The following is a 13408-nucleotide window of genomic DNA, read 5'->3' as shown; positions in this document are numbered from 1 at the left end:
CTCCAAGCAATTCCTGAGAGCAGGAGACTGTTCTGGAATATTATACATCTCGGGGCTGATTGCAGGAGCAGCCGGGAGAAAGGACTGGGGACCTGAGCTCAACATAGTCAATGATCAAAACCTGCTGGAGAAACATAAGAAACCAAGCTTCTCTTACAAGAAGAGCACCTATCTTATAAGTACTTCTTGTAGTAGAGACCAAGACATATCGAATGAATGACTTACAAGTAATTTATTCCTCAAATTTAGATGGAAGCACATGGAGTTCATAAAGCATAATGCCACCATTGCATCATGATACTATCTTTTGTTCAACACATCCATATTGCAGAGAATAATGTCTTTCGTGGCTCGCAGACGATTGCCTTCGTAATTAATGAAGCATTGTCCTCCAATGCCATGACAATAAAGAGCCTTGGAGCTACTTTTAACCCTTGCAGTAATGGACAAAATCACACATACGATTTCAAGAAGTCTGGATCTGCAGATCTTGCTTGCAAATTTCTTGACGAGATATACATGTTCTGCAGTTTTTCTGCAATAAAAAGTTATCGCTGCTTTATTCCCACAGTGATAACAGTCCACAAGAATTTTTTATGTATAAATGTTGGAAAAGTACCTTTATCAAATTCCCAAAAGCAGAAGTAATAAGCTGCCTGATTGGTACCACAGTTATTGATATGGAACTTCAACATTCAAAGTGATACAGTTTATTTAATTTCTTAAAATTGTAACAATTTAAGAGAATAAAATTTACCTATTATTTTGCAAGCTCAGAATGGAATAAGAACTTATAAAATGGAGGAACCAGTCAGATGCTCGTCTCCTCTAAAACTACAGGTAGGTCTAAATTCTCACTTCCCCTCTGAATCTTAAGCAGAACAGTGTTTCCAACATTATACTCATCCAAAATCTTCAATAGATCAGCTTTGCTACGAACCTGACAGGTAAATGTAAGAGTTTAATCATATAATGTACTTGTAACAGAAATGCCAGTACTGACACTACAATCTTGTTTGGCAAAGTAAAAGATCGAAAGGGGAAAATTGTGGAATTAGCTCTATACACACTCACAGGCTTATTATCTACCGCAACAATAACATCCCCAAGAACAATATTACCGGCTAAACCTCTTGTGGTAGGTAGCAAACCTGCTTTGGCTGCAACACTATTCTCAGGAATCTACAATGCAAATTTAAGATTCTTTTTAGTAAAAAGACTAATAACCCTTGCAACATGAAAAATTATCAAAAATTTCTTCACAAAATCTACAAGCTCTCGCAATCTGTGTCTACAGAACAATCTAACCCCACATCAAGATGTACCTGCAGCACAAGAGCTCCATTCCGAACATTAAATTGATTAGCAACTAGATCTGGCGCTATCTCCATATTTAAACCAGCACGCACAACCTTACAAGATCAGGCTATTTAAGAAGCAGATAAAAGACTGTAATTGCAACAATATAAACCCTTGAATGAAAAAAAGAAAGCAAAAAATCTAAGTGAATATTTCAGATTCAAAAGTAGTGACTTGAATACCCAGCTTACCAGCATGTCTAATCATGTACCTATCTTACTTCAATATAAATTCTAGACAGGAATGTGTGGGTAAAACCTTCACTTTCTAGGTGTCCTCAGTGTCCTCCCTTCTTTACAGTTTCATCCAAGCATAAGATCACTTGGTATTAAGTTTCCCTGACAGTTATCATCCAAGTTTAAGATCACTTGACAGTAGGTTCATCTCTCCCTATTTGGCTCCATTGTAACCGAACGTTTATCCCCAGTTTATAGATAATATTGCCAACATTCATTCAGTCTTCTCATTGCTAACTATTTTGTTTTGAGGAGTCTACAATTTCAGCTAAAATTGGACAAAACAGAGAGAAGTGCTAGGTTAAGCTTTTCCAGGTTTACATCATCCTCCCAAAGATTTCTTGTAGCTGCATGTGTTGCACGAGAAAAAATGTGTTCCTAGTTATTGATTTAAATTAAATAGTTGAAGACAATTGTAAAATAAAGATGCCATATGAATGTCTAAGTACCAATAAAGAAACCAAAGAAGCCTAGCTCCTGCAAAGGAAGCATATACCAAATTAATAATTCATATGTAAGGTAAGCCTACTTTTCCAAATTGGATTAGCTGAGGGACAATCCTAAGGACAGTTGAAGACGGGATGGCGAATCCTACACCTGCTGAGGCCCCTGCAATATGTAGATATTTTAATAATCTTAGTATCAGGCACAAAATACACAAAAGCAAGCTACTTATTAATTAGAATATTTTGCTTCATACTCTTCAATAGACAGAAAACATGCAGTTTTACAACAAAAAATAATATCTGACAGTTTATTTGTTCAATTTAAATACTTCAAAATTCAAAACCTACTAATGATCATAAAGGTACAATCATAAAGGAGATTTAATGATCATAAAGGTTCACCACATCATCATCAACATCATCTTCTTACTCCACCACATGGATCACGTCAACGACAACAACAATAAAGCCATATAATCACTACTATTTGGGATTGCGATATCTTGCCACAACTGAGCTCTATAAGAAGTCATATCCTTGGTTTAACTTTAGAATAATTAAATCTTTATCTATAGTTTCTAGTAAGGTCTTATAGATATCCTTCCACCTCTCCTCGCACGCCTTATAAAGTGAATCATAAAGTGATTCGATTTTAACCACTTATGCCGACGAAGTTGTTGATGCAGGACTACTGCTCTATTCCTTGATAGATTGGTACTGGTACTATATATATCCAGCTGCCATCTAATATTGATACTAGAATCAAGATTTTAATCCTTGCTCAAATCAATAGTTACAATTAGCGCATGCTTACTCTAAATATCGTCGTCTTGGTAAAGGATTTACAATGTGGAAAAAAAATCAAAACCAAGTTTGACTTTGAATTCATGTACAACTGTTACCTGTTAATACTGTGTCCACATACAGTTGTGAACAGTGAAGTCAATATAGTCTGATTTACATCTTATGGAAAAGAAAAATGACAAAGGAAAATTGAGTCCTCCATGCAAAATACATTGCCTGATTGCAAAGTTTTCTCATAACATCATACCGCTGAATAAATGAACTCAAACCTTTACCTGTATTTGTGAATATTGCTGTGTTAATTCCAATCATGTTTCCTTTCGAGTCCAGCAAAGGACCACCACTGCCAAAATATCCATTCAAAGTATCAACTTCCTATCTAGTAACATGGCTGAAAAGAAACTCACAACTGATTCAACTAAAAAGTTCTCTCTAGTAAAAGAAACTTTAACTAGGTAGCACAAAAAAAGAAGAAATGTGTGGGTGAACACAATTAAAAAATTATTAGCAGTTAGAGTAGATGGACCGCCACCCTGCTTTAAGCAAAAAAAAGAACATTATTTCAAACGAAAAAAAAGGCAAAAGAAAGTGATAAGTTGGAGAGAAATTTATGCATGTAAGTAAAACAAGTTATGCGCGAGACCATAAGCTCTCAAACAATGTCATTCTTTTGGTTAATCAACTTACTGTGTTTCTTCTCAGTGAACCTAACCAGTGGACTTGTAGGTCATTATGCCACATAAAACATAGTCAAAATCATCATAGTTCATTTAATGTCAATATGAAGTATATTCCAAAATTGGAATTTTAAATGTTTAAGTAATAAGGAAAAAAAACTCCAACAGGAGTCCAAGACTCAAGAAGGTTCTCGAGGATAAGAACATCCTTCAACTTTGCATATTCTATAATCATCTTATCAGTTCATAGATATCTAAATTTCACACAGCGACTTTTTCTTTTACTCTCAATGGTTTACCAAATAGATAAGAGAAGCAGAAGATAATCTGGTGAACTCAGTTTTTGGCTATTTATATGGAACACACTACAAGAATATGAAATTTGCAATAATATTTGACTGGACAGAGAAGCTAGACTGATTTAGAATTGAATATTCGAATGTACCTCATACATTTTCAAATAAACTTATAAGCAAAACAATATTTGGGACTAGGAGATCCAGAACTCACCTATTTCCAGGATTGATGGCTGCATCTGTCTGAATGCCACCTCCAATTGTCACTCCAGTTTTGCTAACAATATCGCGATTCAGTCCACTAATAACTCCAACAGTAAGAGTATGATCAAAACCAAAAGGATTTCCAATTGCTAAACACTGCTGGCCAACTCTTAGGACTGAAGACTGACCGACGTTAATTGGCTTCAAAAGATCCGCAGAGGCATCCACCTGTAGTAAAGTAGTACAAGAAAATTTTCACAAGGATATTCCTACAGAAATAAAAGGATTTGCTTTATTGACACTGCATGGAACTTGAGTTTGTGGTTTCAGAGTTCAGAGAACTTCATGTTCTCTGAATTTGCTCACCATACATGTTCTATATTGCAATCTGTCAGCTTCAGAAATATTGGAACCTTTCAGATCTTTGAGGAATACTGCCAAAGTGTGTGAACACCTGAAGAGTAATACTACACTAAGCCATAAAGGATCTTGTTTTTCATTACTTTCTTTGCATGTATCGCATGATGGCAGACTTTTCTTTTATTTGATCTTTTTATGCCTCTTTTAATGCAATTATTGCCCTTTTGCAAGCACAACCAAGAATTTTAAATTATATGATAACTTTTCATCTTAATTAGAAACCATTGTGATGTCACGATTTGTGCTTCATCATAGACTCTAAACCTGTTTATTTGTGCTTTCCTTCAAAAACAAAAATTGTTTGTCCATCATCAATTTGTTTGCCAGTGTTCTATTGTACGAGGTGTCATACATAGTTAATAGTTATTTGTTTACGTATCCTCTTTTTAGAATCTCTGCAAGTTATCATATTACTCATAATCTAATTCATTTACCCTTTAAGGTGAAAGATATTCTTGCCTGGATGAAAAAATTAATTCAATTGTCAATTTATGAACATATCTACACGTCGATCACAGTCTAGAATAAAGATGGATAACCTGTATTAAAAAAAAAACCTGATATCTGTACTCTTTAGATGATATGATACTCTAAATAACAACAGTATCAAATGCAAAAGTTGGTTAACAACCCTGCAAGCAAGATAATTTGGGTTGTCAAAAGTTAGCTTGGATCACAACAATTAACATCAATATTCTTTTTAGCAAAACCATCGAATTCAAGTAAAAGATCTACCTTCAAGACAGCAAGATCTTTAGCACGATTTGCACCAATCAGCCTACCCTCAAAAGTCTTTTGTACCCTTTCAAGAAATGAAAATGCTTATAAGAAATAAATGCATTATAGTAAATAAGGAAATAAACATTAGCTAAAAAAATAAGCAGAACGTTCATTCCTGGGGATTAGTAGAAAATCTTACCCTTCAGCAACAAGGATGTTCACACGTGCAACAACTTGATCCGGGTTTGGATTCTTTGAAAGAGCATTGCCAACAACTAGAAAAGAAGAAGATAAAGAAATAAATATCACAACTCACAACAAGAAAACAGAAAATATTAGCTCCATCATAACTGTCCCATCCATCAAAACATGCAAAACAGCAGATGGTTATTACCAAAAATAACAGCAGAAAAAGGCAAAACTAGTAATTATGCACGAAAGATTTCCCTACAAGTCAAATATCTATTACATTGACTAATAAAATTAGTGGCTCTTACCGTGATAATTTGTCACGATGTGTCCAAATTTATCCCAAACAACTCCAGAACCATTTCCTTCAGGCACCTGGACTTTGTAAATTCAAAGGAAAAAATATAGATAAAAGACCAATAGATAATGGAATTTCTATAACAACTCATACCCTCGGCAAATACTGTCATATCCAAAACAATGCATACAGTTTATTAACGCTTCTAACACATAAAATTTGTTAGGCACGCTTGGTAATAGTAGTATCCCAAGAAAGAGTATATACCGGATGCCACAATTTATTCCTCAACAACACACCATTAAATTTGTTGGACAGGCTTGGTAGTAGTAGAATCCCAAAAAAGAGAATATATATCAGATGCCACATTTTATACCTCAACAACACCAGTTGCATTAAGCCGAGGGCGTAATGTTACATCAAAGATGTTGATGACAGAGTAAGTGTTCTTCTCAAAAATTTCCACAGTTCTTTCCTGTCAAGCAAAAGCAAGGTGTGTGGATTCATATTAGATATCCTGATAAAAAACTTTAATCAATTATTTGTAAAAGCAGAACCGAAGAAAAAATAAGAATGTATACCTCTGAAGGAAAGAGCGGCCCAGATAAGAAAACACGAGGTGTGACGTCTTCAGTTGTGATAGATGGTTCTTCCAATGCAAGAGCTGCTATAAAAAAATATTGAAGATATTAGGACTAATATTGTAACACAAGGAACATGATAAGTTCTATTTTGGATATGTTAACACCATAAGTGATGCACAATACACTAACACTGAAGGGAAACATACATATTACTGCATAAAGAGCTGAGAATCAGCATCACATGAAGAAGAATTTTCAAATGGAAACAGAAGTCCAGAGAATAATTTAACTGTAACCACCCTCATCTATGGCTGGCAAATAAAATATGATTACAAACAGCAAAAAATAAATCATAAGTAGTCCAATCCACAAGTCAAGAATAGTAAATTAAAGAGATGCACACTACAATGTGTTGATCTTTGCAACTGGCATAATCCAATTTTAGGTATGATAAAACAAAATAATAAAAAGATCATAACTAAATTACAACAAGATCCTCAAAAGTGTAACATATGTTCCACATTGACAAGTAGAACAAGAAAATAATGACAACAAACTAGCATTTTGTAAGAATTATTCAATAACTATACTAGTGTATGGTAAACGTGGATACTTCAAAATGCTTGCCATATTTACATCGAACACTGAGACTTACTGGACAATTCTTAAGATGTGTTAAATGTTCCAGAACATAATAGGATTGTTATATCATTTACACTTATTTGTGTTAGCATATTGTGGATATGTACAGAAATTCATCTATGAATCAATATGGTTTATAGAGTCACTAAATATAGGTATGCTGAAAGACAACACTTATGTGACACTATGAGAACGGTTCCCTATTGTTGGTCAGTTACCTGGAAAGTACTTTGAAGTGTGCAAGCAAAACCATAATGTTGAACCAGCAAACAGCATTCGCCGAGAAGTAAATGGGAAAACAGTTTTCATAGTGTCACCCAGGTTAAAAGTCTGTTCATCAGATGACCTAGAATATGAAAGTTGAAAACACGGCATTCATATCAGCAAAAGAGAGATATTGCATCAAAAATACTATAAAATAACAAAGAAACAGAGAAGGTAATTTGGACACAAGAATGTATCAAAAATCATAATGAAACTCATTTATTACGAAATTGAACATAATTGTAAATGAATATTCTGTCAGGGTGTCCTCCAATTCGAGGAGAGTTGACCTCCCAAAGATGGAAATAAAGGAAAAAAGGAAAGAGTTTGATTACAATCTATGATAAATCTACTATAATAACCAAGTTTTGATATTTTAACCCGATATCAGTATCGCTTCCTTGTTGATTGCTGTGGTAGTAATATTTGGCAGTACACGACCTATACCACTTGAAATCATTGAAAAAATAACATAAAAAGGAGAATTTCTATTAGTACCAAGCCATATGGTAGATAATTGGTCCTTGGTCAGACTGAAAAGTACCAGCCGCTACATGTTGGTTCAACAGGTAGTTTGATACCTTGACAATAACAAAATCAGCAAACTTATACAGATTTACGGCCTACATACACCATACATACTGTAAACTAAAAAAAACTTATGGGAGTAGAATTTCCCCTTTAACAAATCTCCATAAATTATATCTAAAGACATATCTAGCTCTAAATATGACCCATAAAACCTTATGGACTCTCCCAATTCTATCTAAAATAAATCAAAATGTTACTCTGTAAGCAACACAAAATAACAACTAAAAATATGGACCGAATACATTAAAATAACAGAAGTACAGCAATAAAAAAGAAAAATGCAACTGAAATGCCCTTTATATGGTTGGCCAAGGTGAGAATTTCAAGAGGTGGTCCTGGGTCCAAACACTTTGTACCAACTCCCTATCCTTCTAATCCACATTGTCCTAAGATGGCAGTCCATGAACATCTTATCAGAGAAAATCCTTGATCTTCATCATCCTTCTTCTCTTCTTGGCATGTCAAAGAAGGTTGATGACCTCAATATATGACGGTTATTCTGATACATCACCAAAATCAATCAATTTCTACAAAAATCTATCTTCTGAACTTCTATAAGAACTAGAATGTGCTGTACCCTCATATGATGCTGCTCTTGGGATCCATCAAAAGTATTGATTTCTTTAGTACATTGAGCTTTGATCCAACCAAAGTTTTAAGGAGATGCTAGATGTTAAAATCTTTGTTCCATTATAGTGCTTCTAAATAGTTGAACAGCCCTTGTCTAGGTCTGCATAGAGCTGGCAAGCTGCTGGTTAGGATCTTCAATGTCACTCTTCAGCATTCTGAAATCTTTGACATGCTAAGGCTTCTCCAGGATGATCTGGGGGATCATCAGGTCCTTCAGAATTATACTCCGCAATAGGGATGAGGAGACAGAGTAGTAGACTTAATTTATTCTGATGATGCAGGAGAGGTTATCTTTTCATCAGCCTAATTTGTTGAGGATTTTGGGGTAGTAGAGCTCATATGTCAAGTTCCTTGAGCCTGAAGAATCAAGTGGATTTACATCCTTTATCATGTTGACCATGCCCTCTGCGATATGCCTTCTTCATTGATACTAGTGTTAGAGGATTGTTGTTAATGGTTATTGAAGTCACCTAGCTATGAAATGCAAGGTAGCAATGATGTGACTGTAACAAATTTGATGCTGGATGAGGCAAAGAAGCACTGTTCAAAATAGTTAGAGTTATAGAACCCTATAGAGACTACCATCAATAAAGAAAGATATATAATAAAATTACTCTGATGGTACTATCACCAAAAGGGGTACCCTTAAATATTTTATGAATTAATGGTATCCTCTGGAATGATTAACATCTCATACAAATTTTGGGAATAACTTGAATACAGGTATGACAAATTGATATACATAAACAGGTAAGCAATTGTTGGGGTTATCATATAGGTGGTCATATAGATCTCCATGGACATCATAAATGTTGTTGCAAAGCACCACAAATGTTTGTAGTGAATGATCACCTCACTCTAATATCAAATGATAAAAATACAACCCATTTATCAGGGCATTCTCTGATTAGAGGTTGAGAATTGGCCTTGAGGATGAAAGAAAGAGAAATAATTGTTTACTACTAAACTACAATAAATCTAGAATCACAAAATAACCAACAAGGTCGTATCTAGTGTCAACAAAGATTTGAGTCCTCACAAGGTACATGATCTAGGATCTGACCGCTTGATAACAAGATACTTTTAAGCAACAAAAATAATCTCAATCTATCATGACAAAGAAGATGCGTAGCTTGCTCATCTCTCTACTTTGATTTTCTAATATCAAAGTCCAAATCAAACCTCAACTTCAACCTTCATTTATGCATTTTGAAATAGGAGGATTGCTCTCTCATAACTTTATTACCATGACCAATAAGGTAGATATCCCTACCCACCAAATTCAAGAAAGAAATCAAATCCATCTTCCTGAGTCTGCAACGGACAGGATTTTATTGCAAGATGTGGATTGATGCGGTTGACAACCAGTCATAACCTTAAGTTGTCGACAATAAAGATTTGGATCGTTCACATACGGTATCGGTATACCAAGCACCATCATGTACCACTAGTTAACACCAAAAATTAATAAAAAAGTAAATATCAAGTGGAACCAACCTATATTATCCTGTACCGGTCCTTGGTCAGACCAATAGATGTCGGAATATACCAATCCAACCGGTATAGATTTCTGACCACATCAATATAATGTTAAACACGTGATTATAAATTGGCAAATCAGATTTCAAATAATGGAGATAAACAACACTGTAAGTCCTTGATTATGAAAATAGCAATGCTTTAGGATCCCAGTGATCAGCCAGAAAGAGTCAATGGGATCAGATTCGAACGGCTGATAGAGGTCTATCTTTGGGTTTCTTCTTCTATGGGAGTCCATGGATTACTCTTCCGATACACCTCTTACAAACTGAGAGCAACAAAAGGCCGTGAGTAGCAAACACAGAAAAGCTAGAATTGGCCACCACAATTTATCAGAAAATAACACCTTAAGTCCTTTAAAGAAAACAACGGTGAAAGTTTGCACTACGAAATCAGCATTCAGATGGGGGCAGACCAGATTGTTCGAAGCGGATCTTGAACCCAAATACGGTAAAGACATGATTAACATCAAGAGACAAGGAGCGGGGTTTACGAGCGAGAAGAGGCGGCGAGGTGGAGATGAGGAGCAGGCGCGGTGGGTCTTTGGGAGGAGATAGAGGAGACACCATCGATGAAGAGCTCTCGCCGGCCGAAGCATCTCGGAGGTCGAAAACTATGGAGTGGTCGGCTGCAAGCCAAGACGAGCATTTGTGGGAGAAACGTTCGCGGAGTTCTCTTCGAAAGAGAGAGTGAGAGCGGACGAGAACGCGAGATAGAAAGATCTGATAAGGTTAGGGTTTTAACTGATCGTAGAAAAGGCTTTTTGCCTTAAAATTAACATTAAAAAAATGGCGGATTTTTTAGAAAAACTTATTTTTCATTTGGACAAAAAGTGTGATTCAATTTTTAATCATTTATAATGTATCTTTTTATTAAAATCAGGTTGGACCAATTTCTTAGTTTTTTTTTATTTTTTTAAATACTACACGAAATATTTATACTCATTCTTTGCTGACTATTAATTTTAATGATATCATACACGAAATATTGGCTTTTTTGTTTCTTTGTTTTTACACTTTTGTTAATGATGTTGTAGCCTTTTCAGATTCATCTCTTAAGTGGATTGAGATGTTGCATCATTACTGATGACAAGAAGAGAGAGAGAGAAAAGGAGGAGATTATTGGGCTAGACTGTGCTGGATTCTTCCACGTTGTGATTTAATGTCATTTACATGGTTTCCTGAAGGCTAAAATCGACCTGTCAAACCAATTAATTCCACTTGTCGCTGCCAAGTGATGCCGATTTGAGAATATTAGACTAAGTACATTGACTCGATGCGACATTTGGGGGTTTTTGGAAGTCTTCAGATCCCGTTTTGTTGTGTGGTTTAACTTCAAAGATACAATTGCACTAAATGTGAGTGGCGTGGATAGAGAGGAACCTTCAATAATTACATCCACTTTCCAAAGCGACTTCCCAAAGGCACGTACGCAATGTCATGGTTGCGTGTAATAATCCTCGTAATCGTTATTATTATTCAGATTGGCATCGAGTTTGATCCACCATTGAAGCCACTATGATAACAGCAGTGGATGTGGAAAAGCTTATATGTCTAACTAACTATCTTATATACATAATAAAATTTTTGGGATCAAGTGATGTTGATGATTAACATATGGGGAATTATCAAGTGATTAAGAGTTTATCGACATTCATGTTATGAGTTATGACACATCCTGTGGAAGCAGTAAAAGTAATATGAATTTTCCTGCAGTTGGAGCAGAGCAGAGCGGCCAACAAGGCTCGATGACGAGGCACCTACCGGTGTGTATCACAAGTTCCCTTGCACGTTGTTCCCCATCACTGCACCAAACCTAACCATGACGTATTATTAACTCACCACCGCCTACCTAATTGAAAACGTGGGGGGCGTACATCGCATGCCACTTGTAATCTTCTTCCTCATCCTCCTTATCTCTCTAATTGTGTCTTTTTATCCTCTTCTCTCTAAGTCGCCCTGTCTTATCATCATCATCACCACCATGATTCTCTCTTAGTTTCTCTCAGCTTCTTCTCTCTCTTGCGTTAATTGCCTCCATGGCCCCTTCGGGAAGCTAATTCTTTTATATTAACCGTAAAAAAAAAAGAAGCTAAATATCTTAGTCCTCTTCTCCCTTCTCTGCCATGGACCACACCACAAAGGTCGCGGAGCCGGAGACTGAAGGCAAAACCCTCTCCTTCCCCAACGGCACGCTGCGGAAGCACCACCAGCGGCAGCCAGCAGTGGCGGTCGAGGAGTTCCTGTACCGGGAGTGCCTTAAAAACCACGCGGCCAGCCTCGGCGGTCACGCTCTCGACGGCTGCGGCGAGTTCATGCTCTCGCCCGCAGCTGACCCCGCTGACCCCTCCTCCCTCCGCTGCGTCGCCTGCGGCTGCCACCGCAACTTCCACCGCCGGCTCCCGGATCCCCTCCACCACCGCCACCGGCACCATGACCGGGAAGGGGAGGATGAGAGGAACAGGGTGGGGGGAGACGAGGAGGAGTCGGAGATGGATGGCAGGCGGGAACCCACTCGGACCCACCGGAGCTCGAACTCACCTCCGCCCTTCTACTCTGCTCCCCGCATGCTCCTCGCTCTCAACGGCGGCCCGGTCCCGATCCCGGTTAGGCCTATCGTCACCCCCATCGCGGCCGTGGCCGCGGCGACGCCGATGGCGGCGGACGTAGCGCAGCCGAGAAAAAGGTTCCGGACTAGGTTCACCCCGGGTCAGAAGGAGCGGATGCAGGAGCTGTCGGAACGGCTGGGGTGGCGGATGCAGAAGAGGGACGAGGGGAAGGTGGAGGAATGCTGTCGGCAGATAGGCGTGGACAAGGGCGTGTTCAAGGTCTGGATGCACAACAACAAGCACGCCTTCTTCGGACAAGCAAGGAAAGGCGGGGCCGGTGGCGGCTGCGGAGGCAGCGGGACTGGTAACGGCGTCGATGGCGGAGACGTCGTCGGTCGAGTTGAGGAGAGCAGTCACAGCGCGAACGGCGTCGACGACAGCCGCGGTGGCAATGGCCATGCGATGAATGGTTCTTCCTCCTCGTCTTGAGTGGGCTGAGCAGTGTCGTCTCCCTCTCTGCTAATGCCGATGATGTTGTAATTACAGTACTAAAGTGTACTCACTGTTACTGTGCTGCACTTCTAAGAATGCATCCCTTAGATTCCTTACAACCTTCAGTCAGCTAGAGAGAGAGAGAGACAGAGAGAGAGAGAGAGAGTGCTGCTTTGTGAATCAAAGACGGAAAAAAGGATAAATTATTTACTTGTCTTTTAACGATCACAATCCTGCATTTACATGACAAACGTCAGTTCTCTTTTCTAATCAAACTTTCCAAAGTTGGCATCTTGGGAATTATACTTCATTAAAGAGGTAGTTGGCTGCTTGACTTTGTTAGAGCAAGTATTATATACTTGTGTAGCACTACTACTTCCGATTGCTATTGGTCGCATGGGGCTTGCTTTGGTGGTGGTGTTAAGCTTCCTTGATGTTATATTTTATGGGTGAAAGTCTTTAAAAAGTT

At 37.8% G+C, this 13408-nt stretch overlaps 2 protein-coding genes across 7 annotated transcripts; one reads left to right on the top strand and one right to left on the bottom strand.

The window, feature by feature from the left end:
* Positions 1–619: 619 nt before the first annotated feature.
* Positions 620–10632, bottom strand: LOC135586382 (protease Do-like 8, chloroplastic). 6 transcript variants are annotated; one of them, XR_010480174.1, is made up of 14 exons: positions 10393–10632; positions 7094–7221; positions 6231–6316; positions 6026–6124; positions 5660–5726; positions 5362–5437; positions 5178–5244; positions 4033–4250; positions 3121–3188; positions 2125–2204; positions 1326–1412; positions 1075–1182; positions 758–940; positions 620–686 (listed from the first exon to the last, which is right to left on the bottom strand). XR_010480174.1 is itself a non-coding variant. In XM_065085052.1 (13 exons), exons 1-13 carry the CDS (start codon positions 10545–10547, stop codon positions 812–814), a joined length of 1368 nt encoding a protein of 455 aa, XP_064941124.1. In that variant the 5' UTR covers positions 10548–10632; the 3' UTR covers positions 620–811. The 6 variants fall into 6 exon arrangements, 1 of the variants encoding a protein (XP_064941124.1); XR_010480175.1 differs by having other exon boundaries at positions 620–656; XR_010480176.1 differs by having other exon boundaries at positions 6231–6313; positions 10393–10631.
* Positions 10633–11883: 1251 nt separating this feature from the next.
* Positions 11884–13050, top strand: LOC135595085 (zinc-finger homeodomain protein 9-like). The gene has a single exon (XM_065085604.1). It carries the CDS (start codon positions 12025–12027, stop codon positions 12934–12936), a length of 912 nt encoding a protein of 303 aa, XP_064941676.1. The 5' UTR covers positions 11884–12024; the 3' UTR covers positions 12937–13050.
* The last annotated feature ends 358 nt before the right edge of the window (positions 13051–13408 follow it).

Source organism: Musa acuminata, chromosome BXJ1-10 (genome assembly GCF_036884655.1).
Source record: "Musa acuminata AAA Group cultivar baxijiao chromosome BXJ1-10, Cavendish_Baxijiao_AAA, whole genome shotgun sequence".
NCBI classification, from domain to species: Eukaryota; Viridiplantae; Streptophyta; class Magnoliopsida; order Zingiberales; family Musaceae; genus Musa; species Musa acuminata.
This window is presented reverse-complemented; position numbering and strand designations above follow the sequence as displayed.